Raw genomic sequence first — 11,828 nt, forward strand, 5'->3', positions numbered from 1 at the left:
TTAGTTCATATCCCACGGGCTGAAGTGATCGGGATCCCCCCGCCCTGGAATAGAGGATAGAGCGATACTCCTTTGTTTCTTCTGTGTGTATTGCATCGTGAAGGTGTCGTGAGGATTCGATATCTATAGTATCGAAGTCTAACGAAGGGAGCTCTTGGTCGTCGGGTCGTTAGTCCCACCGTAGAGTGTCACATGGATCTCGAGCAACAGATCGTCAAAGACGATTCCAGGAAACGTTGAAAGCGACCGCGGGGACCTGTCCCCCGGCGATCCATGTCACACTGCCTAGATCCTTGCGAGAGTTGTTGGGAACGATTTGACATACGAAATGCTGTCACGTTTTGTTTGTTCCGGGGTCTTGTTTGGATTCTCCTGTCAGGATGTCAACGGTTTCGTTAGCATAGTCGCCGCGTCGTGTCGAATACCGGCAGCCTGACTCTCTCGCCGGCCTGACACGACACTGGTGCGCATGTATATCGATCGTGCGGATCGACGGCTGGCCATTAAAGTTGTTTTCGCTTGCGAACAAGTTCCGCGCGCGATGGTGGGACGCGTGCATGTGACTGTTACGCGCCGATAGAACGACGACGATTGAGAATCGCAACTCCTGTTCTCCGAGTCGAGGAAGATAAAGCTAGAGCATACCGTAGGGAGGGTTGGCGAAAAGAACCGGAGCTAAACAAACAAAAGCGTCTAGGAGACAATGGCCGGTAGCTGTGAGATATTCGGCACGACGCGCTCCACGTGGCTGCTCTACAGACGAGAAAGTTGGACTGATCGTAGGTCTGCCTGTGCGTGTTAGGTGTACATTAACCCTGTTTGCCCGACATTTTTTGGCGATGTGCCCGTTGTTCAGTGTGCGATCCCCCCTCCACGTTTCTCTCCACAGCCCACTCCTCCGATTCACGCTCCCGAGTACCTTCTCGCCTCGAAACGTACTCCGACGACCCAGCCCCAAGACCAGCGTTACGATTCGTTCCCTCCTCCCCTCAGTTGCTTGCTATTCCGTGCTGTTTAGATGCCTGGTTTTTGTCCAAGTTGCAAAGGTTTGAGACGCGATTTCTGTTCACCCGTTATCCTTCTTCTTTTTTCTTTCGTTTTCTTCTAATTTCGTTCGTACCTTGCGTTGCCTCTGTCTGGACCCAGTGAATTTAGACGTGGTCGGTCGGTTGTTCCGTAGATCAGTAGATGTTTTTCGTCTAGTCGGTCGATCCTAGATTGTTAGCTCCCCGAGACGGATGCAGCATGCGGTTCGACGATCGATCGATCGAGTGTGTCGTCTAGTTTTTCGCGACGTTTGCATCCTTCGGATCGGTGTTCCTTGTTTGGCGTTGTCCCCGTGGTTGCTCCTTGTCGTTTGTTTTTCTGCTCGTGGGAATGCTGTAGCGCAGACGCGTCGATTCCGTCGCGGAACGAAATTCAGTGGTTTAGGACAGTCCGTCCTCAGCCGTTCGACGTTCAACTTGGGCGGATTAGCATTTCGATCCTCCGGTAACCGAGAGGATTTCGTCCGGAGTAAAATCGACCGATGGATCGTGGATGTTCGAGAATGTATCACATGCACGGAAAATATCGAAATGAAGCGAGTTCCAAGAGGTTCAGAGAGTCATTTGAAACAACTTTTTCCTTAGGGAAAATGTTGCCCGAGGCTTCGTTAAGGAGATATTAACGGAAACCCCGACCAAGCAGAGCGCGAGTACGCCGGTGGACCGTAGCCTACACTACTGCGGCCGTCTAGCGCGTAGCCTATTCTACTGCGGCCGTCTAGCGCACCGCGGCCGTCTAACGCGTAGCCTACACTACTGCGGCCGTTTAGCGCGTAGCCTACACTACTGCGACCGTCTAACGCGTAGCCTACACTACTGCGGCCGTCTAGAGCGTAACCTACGCACCGCGGCTGTCTAGCGCGAACCCTATACTACTGCGGCCGTCTAACGCACTGCGGCTGTCTAACGCGTAGCCTACACTACTGCGGCCGTTTAGCGCGTAGCCTACACTACTGCGGCCGTCTAGCGTGTAACCTACACTACTGCGGCGGCCTAGCGCACCGTGGCCGTCTAACGCGTAGCCTACACTACTGCGGCCGTTTAGAGCGTAGCCTACACTACTGCGGCCGTCTAGAGCGTAACCTACGCACCGCGGCTGTCTAGCGCGAACCCTATACTACTGCGGCCGTCTAACGCACCGCGGTCGTCTAGAGCGTAACCTACGCACCGCGGCTGTCTAGCGCGAACCCTATACTACTGCGGCCGTCTAGCACGTAGCCTACCGTCGGGGTTTTCTGTCAATATCTCCTTAACGAAGCCTCGGACAACATTTTCCCTAAGGAAAAAGTTGTTTCAAATCACTCCCTGAAGCACCCCTTTCAAGGACCTCCAACATGTTTGCGACACCCTGTATATAGTTTCCAGTTACACGAGAACAAAATTTGAGCTTCACAAATATTTGCACGACTTTGTCTGGCACTCGCAGACGTCGATAGGCTAACCAGCCGGAAAGCATTAACGAATGCTCGGCATATTTGCATATAAAACACGCATTTGCATAAACATCCGATCGAATTGGATTCCAAGCGAGTAATCGAGCATTATCCCGAATAGCTGATCAGACAGCGTCCAGGAATGTCGACGAGAACGCGAGACGTTCCCTGTACAAGGTCCAAATGAGTAACGTCGATTACGTTTGGGTTCTTCCCCGTTTCGAGAGTCCCGCGAGGACGTCGTCGGGTAATAATACGTTGCTTTCTCGACGCCCACGCTAACCGCCGCCTCGAGAACCCTGACCGAAATGGACCTCGGAGCACGATTAATCATAGCTGTCGCGGTGAGGTGATAAATTACAGGTTGCCCCGCGAATTCGCGCCACCCTTTAGCTCGTCGATTCTCGTTTCGCGGGACACACCCCGACGAGGGCACACGGCCATCGCCGTTCGTATTTTTCGACGAGTAAGATGGCGGCGCACAGCTGGGATCGATTGTTTCCTGATTCGAAAATGCCCCGAGGAGCTTCGCGGAAACGTAAACGAAAGAGGAAAATAAATCCCGCGTCGAAGACCGTATCAACTAAACTTCGACGTTGTTACGCGAGAATTCCAAGCAGCGCGCGCGAAACAGCGTCGGTTGGGAAGTTTCTCAGAGTCCGACTCGGCTGTTACGTAAACCGTAAGAGTAGAGGGGAGATAATTGGTCCGAACAGACTCTGACCGGTCGCCGAGAGATATACTCTGCGAATATTCCTCGCTCGACGAGTGTTTCTGTTACAATTTTTTTTTTTTCGAAGGAGCTGGAATTTGAAAACTAACCTCTCGTGTTCGGCGCTATTACAGAGCGAATACGAACGTGGGATGTGCTCAGGACTCTGGTAACGAGGATCCGATTTTCAAAATTAATTTATTAAATTTGAACACTCGTCCGGTTGTTGGTTCAACTCGAAGCCGATGAACGCAACAGGAAAAATGCGATAGAATTTATACGAGTTGCCATGTGTGATTCCGTCGAATAAGCAGAGTCACGTGACCGAATCACATGACCGAATCGCATGACCTCATCACGTGACCCCACCCCGTGACGATTTCGCTCCGAGTTGAACCGGTAACGGAGAGCTGCGCAAAAGGCCAGAAGTTTGCACAAAGGGAAACAATTTCAAACCTTCCCGAACCCATTCCCACTCTCGACACTTTTATAATTTTCGACCGTGGCCCGTTTCCGCCGTTCAACTTTCGCCGTTTTACCCCTTCAACCCTCAGGAAAGACGAACGTTCAGACAGCGTTGAAAGAACATTCGCCACTCGAGTGTCGCCTCTCGCCAATCGGAAATCAGCACTCCCCAACGAATCTAGAAATCGACGCGGGTCGACTCTCTTTTTGCTTGGCCGCGAAGGCTCCAGAAACCAAAATAATAAAAAAAAAAAGAAAAAAAGAAAAAAAAATAAATATCGTAACGCCAACTTTTCGATCATCGAAGCTACCCGCTAAAATCGATCTCTCGAGCCTGTATACGAGCTTGACCAGAGACTGCGGCTTCACGCTTGGGGCGACTGCTGCAACGAAAGCTTGATACCAAAGAATGGCTTCTTGATTCTTACTTCTTAATTCACGAACCATTTATTACTATTATATTACTATTATTACGATTATTATATACGTTGTATACTTATCACACTTCTTATTGATATTATTTTATCGTTATTATCGTTACCGTTATTATCATTTCGTTATCCTTATGTGCCGTCGACGGTCAACTTGTGCCACACACCGACCTTCCACCCACACTTGCGCCAATACAACCCTTTCATCGCGTCGCACGCTCCTACCTCGGCGAAAGTACAAGGAAAACTGGAATGAAAAGAAACGCCACGAGAAGACACACGAGATACATAGCGCAGAGTGCTCTTACAGAGGCGAATCGCGTCACGTGATGTTCCATTTCGAATATTACCGAGCTCTCGTTCGCTTAGTCGACGAGAGACACGATTAGATTTAATTAGATTTAATGCCGTCCGTCAATCGGTCGAACAGGGATAGAAGAAGGAGAGAAGGAAAAAAGAACGGCATTAAATCTACATGGCCCACTCTTGTCGCGACTCAGCTACGATCGTTTTTGTCGCGCGATTTTGTCCCAAGACACAATCGATCGTAGCTGATCCGCGGCAAGAGTGGAGTCATCGTGTAGGTTCTATTCGCGCTAACTTCTCAAGACGCTTTTGCCAATTTGATTTAATGCCGTCCTTCAATTGGTCGAATAAGGATAAAAGAAGGAGAAACGGAAAAAAGAACGGCATTAAATCCAATCGACAAAAGCGTCTTGAGAAGTTAGCGCGAATAGAAGCTACACGGCCCACTCTTGCTGCGACTCAGTTACGATCAATTTTGTCGCGCGACAAATCGCGCGACAGTCAATTATACCGTGAGCGACGTTGCAAGCGGTTGCTACTAAGTTGCTGCCGCTTCAGCAGATGGCGCCATAGCAGTCCCGCGAAGTATTTGAACCGTTACAAACTCGAACAATCCTCAGGCTTCCCCGAAAGACAAGAATGTCCGTCGAAGACTTTTCTACAAGAAAAGGAAAAAATAACCAAAGGTACCTCCGACCGTTTCGCCTCCGTAAAACTGTTCTGCGACACATATAAATACACGGACGAACGAAACGAACGAACGGAACGTGACACCGTACCCACCCACGTGTCTCTGTTACGATTATTTTGTATTTCTCTCTTGTTTTATTTCTCTCGGTTATGTGCCCCTCCACGTGACCGCACCGAGTCAGCGTTCGAGAAGAAGACGGATCGAATCGAGATAATCGGCCCCGTCGTAGATCCCTGCGATCGGCGATCGATCGCGCGACGAATCGACGATGGCGGAGTTAACGAGAGAGAAAAATGTGGCGTTCGTTGTTCCGATCGCTGACGTTCGTATGTCGTTGCGCTTTCCAGCTACGGACGAGTCCCAGTCGAGAAAGCGAACGGGGATTGTCCTCGTGGAGGATCCGTCGAGATCCTCCTTCGGGGAAGACGGGGACGCACGCTGTGCCCTCCTGGCGCGCCCCCTTGGCAGGGCCTGAATCGTAGGAGTGCAGAATTGAGAGAAGGAAAGATCGATTCGCAAAAGAAACGAATGAAAAGCAAATAATTTCGAAAGATGAAGAAGGAAAATTGATCCCTGTCGCCTTACACCGAAGCCTGCTCCTTCTGTTTTCTCTTCCCTCTTTGTCACTGTCTGTTTTTTCGTCTCTAATATATATATATATGTATATGTATATACATGCATATATATACATACTGTACAAAACACATCTGTCGACCAATCGATGGCCCCCAAAACGAGTACTTTCGTTCCACTCACAATACTTCGTTCTTTTTCCTTTCTCTGGTTTTTGTTTATCTTTCACTTTACGTTCTTCCGTTTTATCTCACTTATTTCTGTCTTCTTCTCTGTCTATCTTCTCTCTGTCTCTCTCTTGATAACCTGGCCTTTTTCTTACTACGTCTTGCTATGTCCCGCTTTCTTTTGTTTCTAGATATTGCAGAACCTACAAAAAAAACGCACTGAGCGGAGGGGGCGCCTAAGTTCTGACAATATGAATAAAAAGAAGTCCGGTTTCAGCAAAAGCGACCTTATTTTTAAGGTAACCCGCCCTAACGAACGCGCGAGCTCGCGTCCACGGGGTTCACGGGGTCACCGTCGAACCCGCCTCGAGACCACTTCCGTCCCGTTTTCATGAGACCCGAACGAAGGACGCCGACTCTGTCCGTCGACTCCCCACCGTGTCTCGTTCTCCGGAAACCGACACTGCGACAGGCCCCCCCCACCCCCCACCCCCGAACCCCCGACTCCTGCCGAAGGGTAAATTTCCGCCTCGAGTTCTCGCGAGGGGGTCCGAGAGTGCTAAAAAAAAAAAAAAGATAAAAACGAAAACCGGAAACGACCAGTGCTCGGGAAGTCTTGAGACATAGGGACGCGCTTGCGGCGGGAAAAAGAATAAACACGACGAATTCCCGAGAGGACGAACGAATGAAATGCGGAGCGCAGAATGCGTACAAAAACAAAAAAGTAAAAAAGAAAAAGAAATTAAGTAAAGAGTCTCGATGGTCCCTCAGTCGACGTCTCAGAAAACAGGCACGGCGATCACGAGGACGCTGGACGCAGGAGCTGTACGCTGATTGGCTCGTTGGTTTATTACAAACATTCGCTTCTACTTTCCGCCGCATTATACATTACATATTACCCGCAGCAATAGGCTATGCTTCTATACATTCACCATCGGCACCCGCCTAGCGATGAGAAAGTACCAAACTGTGTTTATATATATATATATATATATAAATATATTAAGTATATATGTATATATATATATATACCTTTTTTTGTTGTGTGACGTGTTTACGATACGTTAGAGTGTAAAAGAGCTCACACCAAGTCCAGTGACAGAAGTGACTCGGCTCTTGAGAAAGTCCTTCGAGAGCTCGATACTCTCTTCGAGTCGTGTTTTCTTTCTTTCTTTTTTTTACTGAACTGTCTCGTCGAGATCGACGAACCTAATCGCGGCCCCCGTGCGTCGCGAGCCAATTTGATGAATAAAAAAAGAAAGATCGGACGTCCCCCTGAGAACGTCTATACTCGTGGATCCCACCCTCTTTCGCTTTCTTTCCGTCTGTTTCTCACGTTACTCTGTCTTATTTGCAACTCTTATTTGTAACTCTTATTTTTTATTTTTTTTTTTTTAAACTTTGTCCAATTCTCTGGTTTCGTTACCGCGGAGTTTTTCTTTCTCTCCCTTGGATAAGTCGCTCCCAGTCGGTCCACCGAGGTCCACAGTTCCCTAGGAACATCAGCGCCCCCTTATCCTGGGTCTTCGGGAGCGTCGAGCCAGAGGAACACGTCGGCCGCACTCTGTACCAGCTCGCTGTCCACGCGCGCTGTATCTCGAGACGCTTTTTTGATCGCTAGACGGTGTGCACGATCCTTTGGAAACGAGCGCACGTTGATTGGGCGTCCCTTCTCTGTCGCTTTGTTGCAAAACGCACACTGTGCCGCTGTTGGCGATGGGCGCCCGACGAGTTCCCGCGCCGCGAGTCGCGATTTGCTTTGGATATCGGCCGGAGTCCAGTGTCGAGGGTCTAGGCTCGGCTTAAAGCCTTGGGACAGAGGTTGGAGGGTCACCTTAGTAACCTTAAAAGGGAGCTGGGTCACCTTGGTAACCTTAGGAGGGAGCTGGGTCACCTTTGGTCACCTTTGGTCACGAGTCCCTGGGAAGGACTCGAGGGTTGTCGACGTAATACTGTGCTGGATGGATCGCCAGTGATTGGGTTGACCTCTAAGAAGCTCTCGCTTGACTGCTTTCAACATCTTCTAAATCCTAGAACACTTATTATTATTGTTTGGAGCGTCCCACTGTTCGAACGTCTCAGCTCCCAGGGCCAGTAATACTAGTTCACGTGTCTTCTCATGAGGCGAATAGACAGTATTCTCTTTTTTAAGAAGTTTAATCATGTTCATACACCGTAGCTTCTAATGCCAGCAACCCTCGAGACAAGTAAGCTATTGTTCAGAGAATCCCACTGAACCGATTCGAATATCTGAAACAGGTCCCAATCCTAGGACGTGTGTCTCCATATTATTATTGTTTTGAGAGTTCCAGTGTTCAAACATCTCAGCTCCTAGGGTCAGCAATCCTGGACTGTATCCCTTCTCGCGTGAGTTCGCCATAAGAGCACAAAGAAGGACTCTGCGCGATGACCAAAGCTGTCCAAACGTCCCGTGGGTAGCTCTGCTTTTCCTCTTCTACGTCTACCGATAGGTTGGCCTCGCTACACTTCTAGCAAACCGCCGAGATCGCTTTCCGTAACTGGAGTACCACCGCGCACTGGTCCTGATGTTTCCTAGACCCTGGAATACTACTCCGTTGGAGACTATTCCGTTGCATTTAGCTTGGACGGGCATTCAAAGCGATTCGAGTGGGTCTCGTTTCACGTGTTCCAAGCGATTCGACGCCCCGTCGTGCCCATCGCTAACCATCATCGCGAGATCCTTTTCGCCCGAACGAATCTTCCCCTCCCCCTCGTCCTGCCGTCCCCTTGTACGTGGCGCATCGCTGTTCTTTTCCTAGATGAGTGACGAAAACGGAAATGAAACGAACCAGAAAGGAAACGGAATAACAATTAGGGCGCAGTGTATGAGAGTAGAGAGCTCGCTACCCCTACCGCTGCTCTGCGAACGACTTTCTCTCTCTCTCTCTCTCTCTCTCTCTCTCTCTCTCTCTCTCTCTCTTTGTCTCTCTTTCTCTGTCTCTCGCCTCCTTGTCCCACGCCCTTTGAGCCTCTGTTGCTTCTCGGCCAAGAAAATGTGCACCACTTTTGTGATACTGGCTGGCTGTCTGTGTGGCTGCAAGCAAAGGCGCAGGGAAACAGAAAACGACTATAAACGATATAGCGATAGGAAGAGGTGGCTTGCTTCGTTGCTTAGAGCCTGGCTTTTTCGCCGCTTGATGATTGTTTGACTTGGCAGCTGGCGTTCTTTTACGTTCTCCGTCTCTCTCACTCTCTATCTATCTCTGTCTGTCTCTATCTCTATCGTTTTTCTCTCTATCTATCTATCTATCTCTCTGTCTGTCTCTCCCTCCGCCAAACCCCGACACCCACCCGCCCAACCCCATCTCCCGTTATTTTCATTTCGATTCTCTCGTATTTCCTTTCTCGTTTCGCGTCGTTTGTGTTCTCACGTTTTGTTTTCCTTTACACGTTCTTTTCTTCTTTTTCTCGTTTCCCTTTATCCTTTGTTTTTAACGTTGTTGCGTTCGTCTAACCCTACGTTTTAGTCGCTTGAACACGCCGGGAGAACGTTCGACCTCCCGATCGGTGATCGCCTCCTTCGGTACCAGTGTCGGTTTGCCTTTTTCTTTCTTTACTTTCCGTCTCTCTCCCCCCGCCCCTCACCTTCGTTTATCTTCTCGTTGCGTTCTTTTTTTACTTTTCGTTTTGTTTGGTTTTCTCGTTGCGATTACGTTTTGTCGTTGATTAGTAACGCTGTCTCGCCACGCGCACACCTGTGCGCGCGTGTCCGCACGTCCATGCGCGCGCGTATGCACGTGCGTGCACCGCGCGTGTATGTAATATCTAGAAAAGAAAAGAAAAAAGAAAATGAAAATGTACGCCATGTCGTTAACCGACCGTTTCGGATGTATCATTAGCTGTTCATTTGTTACCGTGGAGAGTCGTTACCGAACCAAAAAAAAAAAAAAAAGAAAAAAAAGCTTTCGTCTTTAAATGGACTTGTGACTTGTCTCTTGTAGAACAGAAGGTTGGATGTTCAGTTTTCTATGTATATGTACATGTATTATCGTTCCTTTGTTTGTCTCGTTGACTTTCCTTAGTTGATTTTACGTTGAGTATTACTTTTCTTGTTTTACTGAATGATTCGATACCATGAGTTACATGCATATATCCACTATGCGCGCGCTCCCATGCGCGATAGTTTAACCACGTGCCATTATTTATACCGCGCGCAACCAACCAGTGTGTAACCATCGACTCTTACGTAGCGTGCGTGCGCGCGCACGCGCGCTCCCGTGTATGTGTGCCGCATGACAATGTTTGTTAGTTTGTTCTGTTTCCGTTGTTATCATTTTTTTTTTTAAATCTAATTTCGTTTAATTAATGCCAGGTAATGTATTAAACTAGTTGTGGTCTAGCAGTAAGTTTTCATCGCCCCGCCCCCTTGAACCCCGCCCCCCCCCCCCCACCGTTTATTTGCCCCCAGTACATTGTCCAGTAGGCGCAGCAAACTATACATGAAATTTATCAGCCATGGATCATCCACGATAGAGACGCGATCATCCCACGCCCGTTGGTGTAGTTAGGCAAGACTCTGTGTGCTTTGTTTATTTTTGTTGTCTCCGTCGAAATCGAATGACCAACGCGTCGATTCGGGGAAACCGAGGTCACGGGACACCGTCGCCCTCCGGCGGACCCGATCGCCGCCATTTGATTTCGAGACGAGCGATCGAACCGTGGTTGCCCGATACTCGGAAAAGGATCGCTGGAATTTTTGTGGAATTAATGGCTGCATTCAGCAGGGACAATTGTCGAGCGATTCTCTTGGATTCTCTGCTTTGATTCGACTATTCGAAGCGACCAGAAGAATCTTAGCAAAGAATCCAAGAAAACGACCCGACGATTGCCTCTGCTGTATGCATCTATCGCTCGAACGATGTTGTACCCGTCTCTGAATCCACCGAGACTGCCATCTGTGGAGCCATTCGTTCCTGAAACTCAGCATTGACCACCCACCGTCGCGTTTTTGTACGATAAAGTTAATCACCATGGTGTTTCGAAGAGGTGGTCTCCCAAGGGATTCCCCGAAAGAAAATGGCGGGCCGAACAGCGCCACCCGTGGCCTGTACAGTAACTGTAATCGAACCGGACGGCGCTAGTGTCGCTTCGTCCATTTCCTGTCGGGATTACCCGCATTTTCGAAATCTATAACAATCTAAAAATGAAATCACCGCGTTCTACCAAGATGAGATCAGAAATTAACGCTTCCTTTGGCGCCAGTTCCAATATTAGCTCTTGGTTCTGGTTCTTATTGTTCTCCTTACGACGTTCGTTTTGGCTCCAGCAGATGGCGCGACCAAACCGATCGCGACCGGGTTGGGTCGGAAATGAAACGATAAGATAGAAGATAAGAACTGTCTTGGCCGAGTATCGGGCCGCGGTTGAAATTGGAAAACTTGCTCGAGATCGGTCGCGGATTAACCCCGAGGTCAGAGATCGTTTCCCGCGATCGGCTGCCTCCTTTGGGGCGCGTTTCCAAACGCGGAAGCGGAAACGCGCGCCCTCGCGTGAAACGTGTGCTGTACATAACCACGATACGCGCATATACCATCGTATACCCCTCGAATACCGATCCTTAGACTCGTAGCCCTTGGATCGATTGGAGGGCGCAGCGTCACCTTTGACGAGCTAGCTAATCGCCGACTTCTATTCGAAGAATGAAATACGAAATTGGTCATTTTAAATTGGAAGAATGTATGGTTTGGAACGGTCGATATTTGAAAGAGAATGTTGGTACTAATGAAAATGAAATAATAACTCTTGCAAGTATATACAATATAGCTTCAAAGACAATGTTGATACTCATGAAAATGAAAGAAATCTTGCAAGTATATGTACATATTTAAAAATTATTTGGAAACGAAGGAGCCAGGATAAAATATGACATTGCAAAATTGGTAATTCTATTCTAAATTGGAAGAATGTTAGATTTGGATCAGTCGATTTTTAAATGCCAATGTTGATACTCATGAAAATTAAAGAAGAGCCAGGATAAAATATG

The 11,828-nt window shown here is 48.6% G+C and overlaps 1 protein-coding gene across 8 annotated transcripts in view; it reads left to right on the forward strand.

Annotated features, from left to right (window-relative positions):
* Window positions 1-11,828, forward strand: part of LOC128880328 (potassium/sodium hyperpolarization-activated cyclic nucleotide-gated channel 2) — a 136,522-nt gene that overhangs the window by 116,121 nt on the left and 8,573 nt on the right. For 5 of the 8 annotated variants that reach the window (XM_054130298.1, XM_054130289.1, XM_054130293.1 and 2 more), the window contains one exon: window positions 6,016-6,123. The exons of the other annotated variants lie outside the window; for them this stretch is intronic. In XM_054130298.1, the coding sequence (XP_053986273.1) occupies window positions 6,016-6,123 (108 nt within the window). The remainder of the gene's footprint in view (window positions 1-6,015; window positions 6,124-11,828) is intronic. 8 annotated transcript variants of the gene reach the window in all.

Source organism: Hylaeus volcanicus, chromosome 7 (assembly GCF_026283585.1).
Source record: "Hylaeus volcanicus isolate JK05 chromosome 7, UHH_iyHylVolc1.0_haploid, whole genome shotgun sequence".
NCBI lineage: Eukaryota > Metazoa > Arthropoda > Insecta > Hymenoptera > Colletidae > Hylaeus > Hylaeus volcanicus.